At 45.0% G+C, this 11,913-nt stretch overlaps 1 protein-coding gene across 1 annotated transcript; it reads right to left on the bottom strand.

The window, feature by feature from the left end:
• On the bottom strand, positions 1–5,110 carry GPHB5 (glycoprotein hormone subunit beta 5). The gene is made up of 3 exons (XM_065840152.2): positions 5,091–5,110; positions 2,322–2,526; positions 1–444 (listed from the first exon to the last, which is right to left on the bottom strand). Exons 1-3 carry the CDS (start codon positions 5,108–5,110, stop codon positions 256–258), a joined length of 414 nt encoding a protein of 137 aa, XP_065696224.1. The 3' UTR covers positions 1–255.
• Between the last annotated feature and the right edge of the window lie 6,803 nt (positions 5,111–11,913).

Here is an 11,913-nt window from a genome sequence, read left to right as displayed (position 1 = left end):
TTTATTTATTTATTTATTTTCCCACAGAATTTGTGATTATAAGACTGTGTACTACATTTCTACAGCAATAATGCCTTGAACATCATGGGGAGGGGGAATTAACATTTGTCTGCCTAGAAAAATCAATTATTTGGAGCCTTACAAAGTGAGATCAAACTCTGGACTGACTTGCACCCTCTATAATGTTGGAGGTACCAGGGGTGTGAAGTCAGGGAAGAATTTGGCCCCTCCTCGCCTGACCTGGGAAAGGAGAGCTCAGGCAGTCTCGCATTGGGTCGTGGCCGTGGAGCAGATGTCACAGTCGCAGCGAATGGCCACCGGGTAGGTGTAGAAGGGATTCACATTGGGGGCACACTTAGGGAGCTTCACCGTCATCATCTTAGTCTCATTGTAGGTGCAAACACGGTGGTAAGTCTCAATGTAAGGTGGTTTCAGCACTGGTCTCTGTGGGGGAGAAATACTGGCCTTAGGCAAGAAACAAGAGAAATATCTGGAGTCCCAGTTTCCTCAAGGGGACTTAGTCTAAATAGAAGAGCCAGTGGATCAGGTGGAAGGGGCCATGGAAATAATTTTTAGGTTGCATCCTTCAACACCTGCCTCTTGGAGCCCTGCCATGGAGGGGAGTGGGTGTACGTGCGTCTTTCTGTTTGTTTAAAGCATAAAGATCCAATTTAACCTGCTTGAAGGAAGTCAAAAGCCTATCCGAAAAAGCTGATTTTCAACAGTATGCTAGTGTTTCGACAGATGCATGTTTGCCAAAAGCAGCTGCTTTCATCCAAAAGCATTGACTTTCCATTAAAGAAAATGCATTCTGCTGGAAGCCCTTCCATGTGCACAAGCTGCCTAAGAGCACAGATGCCTCCAGGTGCCAAATGGCTGGGTTTTTTTCCCAGACAGACCAGTCTTCCCAGTCAGGCTGCATGTCCCTCAAAGCCCAATGGATGTACACATCACAGCAGCCAGCACAGCAGTCTGCAGTTCCTCATGAGAAAAACAGCTTGCCCAGAGACCCCAGCCAGCAGAAAGAGATGGGAGCCTGAAGGCCCTGAATCCCACACCCCCACGTGGTATTAGGGTGGCATTGCTTTTGCTGAAAAAGGGGGTATTTACTCGACATGAGTGCCTTTTTTCCAAAGATTGCAAGAAGGGGCAGCACAAACAGGAATGGGAACCCACCGTCATGCTCTCCCTTGTGCAGATAGGAAATAGCATAAGGTAACACACCCAGGAGACATTTTAATTTTTTTCTTTCTTTCCCCCTGTGCTGTGTAAAGAGCCATGCCCAAGTACCAAGAATGATGGCATGGAAAAGAACAGATGCAATGTTTCAGCAAGAAGATATCCAGACAGCCTTCCTCTTACCAACACCCCCATCTAAGTACATTGTGGTGCTTCCTCGAAGCTATTGAGCCTGCAACCAGATGCATTCAGCTTAACTACATCCCAGTGGTATTGCAGTACAGCAAGAGAGGCTGCAAGGTCAGTGCTGCCAGAGGAACTTTGGGGTGAGAGGAAGGAACAGGGCAACAAGAGGTTCCTTGAAGGAAACTTATTCCACCAGGAAAGCTGGCAACCTGTGGCCTTTCTCCTCATCCCACCACAAAGTGAAAGAGGGTGGTGAGAGCTGGGAAACAGACCCTGCCTCCTCCTCTGCTCCCTTATACAGAGCCCTTGTCTTAGTGTGTGCAAAATCCCTCTGGAGTTACTTGCAGCTTGAATAAATTAAACTGGGACTGGTCCCTTGAGCCTTCTAGTGGCAGAAAGAAGATGACAGTCAGAAGCTTGTTCTCTGAAGTGTGTGTAGACACATGTGCTCTTTCATCCTCCCCCTCTATTCCCCCAAAACATAACTACTTCACATTTATACAGGGCTGTGGTTTAAAACAGGATCAAATTAGAAACAGACGTTTTCTTTGGGATTTGCTTTTTGGAAGAAAATATTACCCATCAATTGGGAGCTCCATCCTAATCTCAAAAGAATTTTTCCATTAAATAATAAAGGCTTCCTCTCCTTAAGTGGTTAAGCTCTAAGAGGCTTTTAAATTGCATAATAAGAGTATTAAATAAGCGCTTCATTAATATCATCACACAATGTGCATCCCCCTTTGAGGCAGAGGAAAGAGGGAGGGAACAACTTATAGCAAAGTGACAGTGGTAGTGAGGGAGTCATGGAGTGGGACACAGACCTTGCCTGTTTTGTAGACAGCTGCAAGCTATTTAACATTTCTTTGGGTTTTTTTAGGGCTTTTCTTGGAGGAAGGAAGCATCACCCAGGGATGTGGGTGCCAGCCAGCCACCCGCAGCCCCAGGCACAGCCTCACCTCCCAGGTCTCGCAGCGTCCCCAGCACGCATCCGTCGTGATCCGCAGGGCCCTGCAGCCGCGTTTCCTGGCCAGGAAGGTGAACTCACGCACAGCGCAGCCGATGAAGGTCCGTAGGTCGATGGCAGAGGTCTTGGGTGCACCATCGCAGCTGGCCAGCAGCAGCAACAGGAGAGGCCCCAGGATCACACAGTGGAGCTTCATGCTGAGGCAGAAGGGAGAGAAGCAGAGGGCTGGGAGAGCCAGCACAGTCCAAGAGGAAAGAAGTCCAAGTGCACAGTGACAGCTCGAGCTGAGACAGCCCTTCCTCCCCACAGACACACTGGTCCCCATCCTCATTGACAACCAATGACAGGACAAGAGGTAATGGGTTCAAAATGGAACACAAGAGGTTCCACTTAAATTTGAGAAGGAACTTCTTCACAGTGGGGGTAACAGACACTGGAACAGGCTGCCTGGGGGGATTGTGGAGTCTCCTTCTCTGCAGACATTCAAACCCGCCTGGACACCTTCCTGTGTAGCCTCATCTGGGTGTTCCTGCTCCAGCAGGAGGATTGGACTGGATGAGCTTTTGAGGTTCCTTCCAATCCCTAACATTCTGTGATTCTGTGATTCATTCAGCCACAGAGAAGATGGCCAGATATACAAATGAGGGGTCATCTGCTCACAGAAGGGTAAAGTGAAAAGGTCTAACAGAAAGCAGCAGCATGGAGACTTTCCCTGCAGAGCAGTGGGGTTACCTGGAAGATAAAAAGTCACTCACCAGTGCCTCTGATCTCCTGGAATCTCTATATTGTGAGTTCACTTTGCAGTGAATGCCCTCCTACCACTTCAGCTGGGTTGCCCTGAGCTTGCACCATGCCAGCAGCTGGGTAGGCGTTTGGTTGCTCTCTCAGTGCACACATGCATTGTTGGCTGAAGTCCCTGACAGTATCGGCCCTGGCAGGGTCAGTCTGGAAGGGCTTTGTCTGTCTGCCTGTCATGTACAACTGTGGGAGGTGGCAGGTTCGCTACTGTGCTGCATGGGGAGAAAGCAGCACAGCTGCAGCTCCGTTCATTAAGCAGGGCTAGGTCTGCCAGTAACACCAGCATTTTGTTGAGAGCACTTAATCCTGGTTTTCTCCTACTTACCTTTTAGAAGCCAAGTGTCCCTGAATTTTTGCTATGATCTTTGGAAAGAGATCAGCATCTCCCAAAAGCGTTATTGGAATTGCCATTACCAACACCCTGAGCACTGGACTTGGGCTGCAGCCAGAGAGACAAATCATAGAATCATTTCAGTTGCCAGAGACCCTTCAGATCATCAAGTCCAACCATAATCTAAATCTACTACTAAACCATGTCCTTATGACCCACGTTTATACACCTTTTAAACCCCTCCGGGGGTGGCGACTCCACCACTTCCCTGGGCAGCCTGTTCCAAAGATTCGCAACCCTTTCTGTGAAGAAACATTTCCTAAAATTCAATCTGAAATTACCCTGGCACAACTTGAGACCATTTCCTCTTGTGCTATCACTTGTTACTTGGGACAAGAGACCAGCACCCTCCATGCTCCAATCTCCTTTCAGGTAGTTGCAGAGAGAGAGAAGGTGTCCGCTCAGCCTCGTTTTCTCCAGGCAACTCTTGGTTGTCCCTCTTACAAACTCTGGCCTACCAGCCAGCTCAGACCCAACCAAGCTGGGAGGAGTGGCTGACACTCCAGAAGGCTGTGCTGCCATCCAGCGAGACCTGGACAGGCTGGAGAGTTGGGCAGGGAAAAATTGAATGAAATATAACAAGGAAAGGTATAGAGTCTTGCATCTGGGTAGGAACAACCTCAGGTTCCAGTATAAGTTGGGGAATGACCTATTAAAGAGCAGCATAGGGGAAAGGGACCCGGGGGTCCTGGGTGACAGCAGGATGACCATGAGCCAGCACTGGGCCCTTGTGGCCAGGAAGGCCAATGGTACCTGGGGTGGATTAGAAGGGGGTGGTCAGTAGGTCAGAGAGATTCTCCTTCCCCTCTACTCTGCCCTGGTGAGACAACACCTGGAATATTGTGTCCAGCTGTGGCCCCTCAGTTCAAGAAGGACTGGGAACTGCTGGACAGAGTCCAGCGCAGGGCCACCAAGATGCTGAAGGGAGTGGAGCATCTCCCGTGTGAGGAAAGGCTGAGGGAGCTGGGGCTCTGGAGCTGGAGAAGAGGAGACTGAGGAGTGACCTCATTAATGTTTATAAATATATACAGGGTGAGTGTCAGGAGGATGGAGCCAGGCTCTTCTTGGTGACAACCAATGACAGGACAAGGGGTAATGGGTTCAAACTGGAACACAGGAGGTTCCACTTAAATATGAGAAGAAACTTCTTCACAGTGAGGGTGACAGAGCACTGGAACAGGCTGCCCAGGGAGGTTGTGGAGTCTCCTTCTCTGCAGACATTCAAACCCGCCTGGACACCTTCCTGTGGAACCTCAGCTGGGTGTTCCTGCTCCGGCAGGGGGATTGCACTGGATGAGCTTTTGAGGTGCCTTCCAGTCCCTGACATTCTGTGATTCTGTGAAGGCTGCTTAGCTGGCGAATGAAGTTGGTTAGACAAGGAGGAGCATGGCCAAGGTGACCATAGGAAGCTTGAACTCCTCACACCTTTGAAGCACCCCAGTATCAGCCAAGTCTCTCTGATACTTGCTGCTTTTCTGTCTCAGTGAAGAAAGCAATCAGACTCTCTGGAAAACTTCCTCTGTCAAAAAAGAGCTTGGAAAGTAGCTCTAAGCCACAAGATCCATTTTATACCTCACATGCTGGCACTGCATTTAAAAATGTCCACTTAGAAACCTCAGACTTGATATTTAACTTTTGAGAAAGTCAGCTACTGCATTGTGCACAGACCTGTGTGCACTGCACCGTGTCCTCTGCTGGATAGACTTCAGTTAAATTAACTTGGCCTGCCTTATGCCTGACTGATGGTTAAGTCTTTAGGCTCCTGTTAAACCAAATGCTTTAAACTTGATAAATCAGAATTTTAGATCAGCACATGAAGTTTGCCATAGTCAACCCCTCATATATGTTGCCATGAATACACTACAGTCTTATATGTGATTATATGAGTGCATGTGTATATATATGCTTCAACAGAGGAAAAAAACATGTATATATACGTATATATAACTCCTTATATTTAAAAGCAGACATTTGAGAGCAAAAGAGAGAAACCTCAGAACAAATTGAACATTTATTCTCTGCCACTTTAGCAAAACCTGATGCTTTATTCATGAGCCAGAGCCATGACACAGAGCAAACACAGAAGCACACTCACCTGACTTGCTGGAGTCAGATCTCCTTTTGCAGTTTTAACTTGCAGATGGTGTTTCAGAAGTCAGAATGAGCAGCAGGAGACCTGCACAGCAATCTTTGTCAGCTTTGTGCTCACCAGATCTCCCTAGAAGCTGCTACCGTGCTGCTTAATTGCTCAAATTTATAGAAGGAGTCTTGTCAATCAATGCAAGACAGAGGCAGATCCTTACTTGAACTACTCGAGGCATCAAAGTCATTGGCTGTAAAGCAACCCTCTCCTTTCCAACAGCAATTAGCTTAAAGTGTGTTGTTTCATAAGATCAGCCCTGAAATAAAAGGAATATCTTGGTGAGCGAAATAATGAGTGTACACTGAGGTAAAATGGATCTTCTTTTCCATAGCAGAATTTCAACACCTTTGTGAGGAGGTTGGAGGTTGGGTCCAAAATCATCATTATTTCCCTAATAATTAACAAGCCCAGAGTAAACACCCTGAAGGGAGACTTTTCAAATATTTGTGTGAATAAAACCCTGAATTTTTGTCAACAGCAAAAAACCTTTTTTTTACTTGATTGCTCTTTACAAGCAAGGGCAAGGGATGGCAGGAGGAGGAGGTGTGAGCTTGCAAGAAAAGTGAATGTTCTCTTGACAAGCCAGGCAGCTGTCAGACAGGTAAGCACCACTGCGCAAAGGAAATTTGGTAATTGTGTCCATTGCCTTCGCCACACAAACACAGGTTTCAGCTCTCGATAGGACAGAGAGAAACCAAAGAACCTCAGTGAAAAACTTGCTGGTCATTGAGTTCATAAAATATGAGCAGGTGAGAGAAGTGAAGCCATAAGCTCAAGCAGTGACCTGGTATTTTGTTAATTTGCTTTACAAATGTATATGTATACTTCTCATAGGTTTTATTCAGCCCTTCCACTACAGAAAGCAGCAAATAGTCATCGGGGAAATGTGGTATTGCAGCATTCAGGACAAAATGAGATATTTTACGTAGGTGCTCACCTGTTTTCAGGGTGGATAACCTACGTCTCAGGGCCCTTGTTTCACTTCCAAGGTCAATTGCACACACTTGGTGCAGCAGCAGGACTCATGCTGATTCCAACACCTCCCGGGAGCCCACAGAGCACTCACTGCACTTGCTTTTTTAGCTTGGAGCAGCCACTGCTCCACGTTTTTCTTTGCTAACTTGTGGCCCTGCTATTTCCCTGGTCAGAAAATCACACTAGTCACATGCACGTGAGCTGGCATGCAAAAGGCTGGTTATTCATCCTCAAGATTTGCCTTTTCTGTCTAAATTAGGAAAGGGTAATTGGAAGAAGTGAAAGAGGGAAGCAATTGTTTTGTCCACAGTCGAGCAAGACTTGCACTGACACCTCGGGACATTTTGCATAACCAAGAGCCACTGACTATTTAGAGATGACACAGGGCAGCAGAGCTTTATCTGAGCTTAGAAGTGCTTGTGTCCTAACTTTTCTCATCCTTTCACCTTTTTCCTCCCCAGGGTTTCTCCTCTTAACCACATACTTCTAATGTCCCTGCCAGGACTCAGGCTTTATCAGCCCTACAAGGACTCTGCCCTGAAGCCTGTGGTGAGGGCTCTAAGCCCTGCACACTGAGCTGGGAAGGGACCCAATTGCCTTCCCAAACACCTCCCAAAACACAGAAAAGCATCAGGCATTAAGTGCTATTACCCTCATGATGTAAGAAGCAACTGCTTCAAAAAAATTGTTAAACGTACCAGAAAACCAAGCCAAAACAAAACCTACCCAGCCTCTAAAAAAGAGGGGAAGGGAAAAACAAAGGAAGGAACAGATTTTTTTTACTAAAAATCTGAAAATTGTCCTGAAGTTGGGTGGGAGAGGATGTTTAAGATCATTCTCAGTATTCTCACTCATTATTACTCACAGTCTGGCTAGCAGCAGAGGAGTCCAGCTTAAGTGAAGACTTATTGGGTGGGATGTTAGAGGAGGAACGCTGAATGAAGATATCGTAATAGTCTCCAGAGACCTGATCACCAGACATGCCCTGCACATCTTTTTCTCCCATTGTAGCCCATGGGAAAAGCAGGAGATGCAAATCCAAATCAGATCACAGGGTGGTCAAGAGGAACAGCTGAAGTCTTGCCACTGATCTAAAAGTATCAGCAAATTTCCTTGAAATACACCCAAATCTTATGCTGTAATATTCACTGACCAAAAGCCAGAAAAGAAACCTTTAAAGGCTTTTGAATAAATGTATAGTTTAAAACTTCCTAACACGCAGAGATAGCAGGTAAAAGTGAAAATATTGGTCATAAGTTCCCTTTATTTAATTGTGGAAATGTGCCAGCAACCATCAGCCCAAGATTAGAGACAGGTACAGGAAATAGATGCCAGATGGCAGAAGAACCAGCTTCAACAGATCCCTTTTATTCTATGGATTAGAAAAACAGGTGCTGGACTTACAGTTTGTATAATTCAGTTTGGATTCACTGACTTCAGCTAACTGAGATTCTGTTCTCTTGTCTCCATTTGTACTGAATAACCTCATAAAGTAAAATGAAAGACAAATTGCAGACTCCGATTTATTTTCTCTTTTGAAAATCCCGTCTATTCATGGGACAGACACCAATTTCTGAAGGATTTGCCTCATGTCTCCTGAAAAGCATGAGAGTTGGCTTTTTCCCAGGCAGAGTTTTGTTGGCTTACTGTTCTGTGGGTGTTTCTTAATTGAAGTCAATTAATAAATATACCTCTTACATGTACACTTGGCCTTCAGTGTCAATCAGACGTTAAAAATATGCAGTTTTTTTTCTTTTCCTGGATCTTTTAAATTTATTTGAAACAAATGGCGACATACAGAAGTAATTCTAATGTATCCACCATTTATCTGTCTGCTCCCTTTTTGAGACGCACAGAAGGACAGAGAAACAGATTGACCAGGGGAGCACATCTCATGGGGATTGTGCATCCACTCATCCATTCAGGTTGGTGTGGCTTTTCTTCTGAATCCTGAACAGGCAGGACACCAAGTGTGATGTTCAGGGTGACAAGGTTATAAGCATAGATAACTTACGGCCTTGTCTGCTCCTCAAGTGAATCTCACAGGCTTTGCCCTGGAGCTGCTGCAGCCCTCCACCATGTGTAACATCAGTGGATATACGGTATTTGTGGGTTTAATCCAACTGATTCCCAGCAAATACTGAGAGGCCTGTGGGTTTCTCAGCTAATCCTGAGAGCTCCCCTTGGGCTCCCGGTGACTCCGGTTGCTCTTGGCAGGACAGCACCATTCCCAGGTGCATTCCTGGGAGGCTTGGCCAGCAGGGAGGATGCTTTGCTCCTGAGCTGGCCCCTTCCTGACCTGTCCTTGGCAGAGGACCCAACATACAGCCCGTGCACTCCAAGAAGTTTTCCGAAAAACAGCCTCTCTTGTTCAAAAGACCCCTGAGCTCTCAGCTTAAAAGACGGGTGACTCCATAGCTGCAAGAGACCTTGGACATGCATAGGTTCTTCACTACCTTCTGGATGTGGCTTCATGCTGTCTTTCCGTGTCTCCTCCCCCATGCACTGAAAACAGAACAACATCGGGTGCTGCTCACTTCAACACCACATAGAACTGCCAAATTAATATTACCCAGAGAGACTAAATAAGATGAACACCCAAATTTTCAGCCATACAGGGAATTTTTAATTCCCTCCTTGTCTTTCAATGATAAGCCTCTCAACTTCACACATGCCCTAATGTTCTTTTCCTAGTATTAACCATCTATGAGAACCATTTATGCTTCAAGATATTCCAGGTACTATGAGCATTCCATCTGTATCCTGATTAATTCACAACCCACAAAGAGGGAGAAACAAATGGGAGGAGGGGGAGAAGGTGAGAGCTCATACACAAGCAAAGCAATACTGAAAGTGATTGGGTTAGTGTTTTATGTAGCATTTGGAGCAGGTTAAAAACATATTAGCACTATTTAAAAGTAAAAAATAAAATAAAATCAATTTTTTTTAAATTAAAAAACCTCAATCGCCACACCTCTGTGTTTTCTGATGAAAAATTACTGCTTTTCGTATTAGATTTAGATTGAAAACACAGAGTTTGTTCGATGTTTTTTTCAATCTAGAATTAATGGGTTTGCCCCAGATACCTAGGTCTTTCTAGCACAAGTAAAATTTCTCACAAAATTTTGTGGAGGAATGAATAAAATGTTAAAAACATTTTGATGTCAGCTCAGTGCACCTGCTTCTTGTGAACATCAGCAACATCACTGAGTTTGGAGAAGGAACTGAAAAACAGTTTGTGGAGGTCTTACAAATGCTCTTCTCAAGATGCCCTCCAAGTAAAGGAATGGAAGAGAGCGTGGAGGGGAGAGGATCTCAGACGGCTGAGGTGACATTAGTGTGCAAGCAGAGGTTGGAGGAGGAAGACTATATAAGTAGACAAGGATGTACATTAAGGAATGGGGAGTTAATGAAGTTTGAATTAGACTGGTCATGAGAAAGCAGCTGACATGTGCTATCTAACAAGACAGACTGAGTGAAATAATAATAATGTTGAATAGTTGCACATAATAAGTTGTACAGTGAACCACATAGACAGCCAGTAGTCCAAGAAGAAACTGGTGGCCATTCAGGCAAGCAAAGACAATGATGGGACAGGAGATATTTAATGAACTGCACACAAGAGAGGTTGGGAGGGTGGCTGTAGGTTCACAAGTAACAGCAAAGGACAAATGGCTGAGGAAATGAGGCGGTATGGGTTTGCTGGCCAAGTTCAAAGGAGCTGGCATGCAAGAGATGTTAGGATTCAGGTTAGAACAGAGCAAGCTCTAAAACTATCAGGTAGGAGATGAAGCTATGTGTGCTTGATTAATTTGATGAACTTGTTGAAAAACTTAGCACCGGAGTCACTTTTCCCTATACAAGCTGACATCAGACTTTGCCTCTATAAGTTGTTTACTCTTTGCTGGTAGTTCTGAAAGATAATCTTTATGTCCTGAAAACAGCATTACAAACAAGTAACATTAAGATTCTTTAATCCATCCCCACAGCTGCTGCATTTTTTTTTTGGAGCGTGATTTTCTGTCATTTGCTAAATTTCTAAAGAATGTGAAGAATCCGTTTGGAAAGGGGCAAACAAAGTAGGTTTAACCTTGAAAGGCTGATCTGTAAACTAAAATCAAAGGAAGCAAGTAAAGCTCACAGAAACACTCTGACAGAAATACTGCGAACTGTAAGTACAGAAAGCACAATGCAGCAATCAGGAAATGTATTCTCAGATGGTAAATAGATAAACATGGACTTTCCCAGCTAACAATGGGACACCAGTCCTGGCTGAACGTCTCGGGCTAACAAAGCCACTCCTCCTGCTTTAGACTTTGTGCTCACTTTGCTTCCTGAGCTTAACACAACACAAACTGGCACCAGCTGAATGAACGCTGGGGTGAGATGAAGTCAGAAACGAGGGTTTGTTGAGGGTGCTGTGGAAGTAAATCACAGCACACTTAAGGAATCACACCTCTTGCCGAAAAGATAATTACTGCTTGCTGGTTTTGGGGGTACCTGTGTTACAAACCACAGAATGGTCCAGGAAGAGACCTGCAAAATATAACCTAGGGGATCCAAATTGCTGTGAAAAAGGACTGCGCTGACTGCAGCAATATCACAGCTGCTCCAGTGCAGACACTGCCTTACTGCATTGCTGTTGCACGAAAACTGTCAGACACTTTTCATCTCCTCCTTTTCCGTCCAGACTTGGACAATGAAGTCTAAGGGTGAGGTTTAGCAGTAAGAAAAAAACATCAGTCCACAGTTTGCTTGACACGTGTCTACCATGGTGAGATAAAACTATTCTGCTGAAAAAGGCCTGTAGCTATGATGCATTCCATCCAGGAGAGATGTACTGACCATGCTACAGGCACTAGAAGAGCTGGAGCTTCTAAACCTCGGTAGTGAGCATCTCTAATATACAGGTATTGCACCCAAACCAAGGGAATTCCAATAAAAATAAACCCATAGTAGAACTGAAGGTTCAGTTCAGCTTCTTGATCATAACATGATTTTATATAATAAGAACAAACAGTCTGTGTTATAGTCTGGATACACTTACTAAAATGTGTGGTTTATGTGTTTATTATGTATGTGGTACCTCAGAAAATGAATTTCTCAACACTGAAATTCTGAGCAAGATGTTTTGGAACAAAAACTCAGAAGAAAAAAAATGTAAAGGCAAATAGGAAGTTAATAACCTACATGGTCAAGCTTTCAACAAAATACACCCTGACCCAATGGTGCAAGGATAGCCTCAGCAGACCAGTTTGCCTGATATCTGTCCCAGTC

The sequence above is a fragment of the Patagioenas fasciata genome, chromosome 5 (genome assembly GCF_037038585.1).
Source record: "Patagioenas fasciata isolate bPatFas1 chromosome 5, bPatFas1.hap1, whole genome shotgun sequence".
In the NCBI taxonomy this organism is placed as follows: domain Eukaryota; kingdom Metazoa; phylum Chordata; class Aves; order Columbiformes; family Columbidae; genus Patagioenas; species Patagioenas fasciata.
The sequence above is the reverse complement of the archived record's forward strand: the minus strand, read 5'-3'. Positions and strand labels throughout refer to the sequence as shown.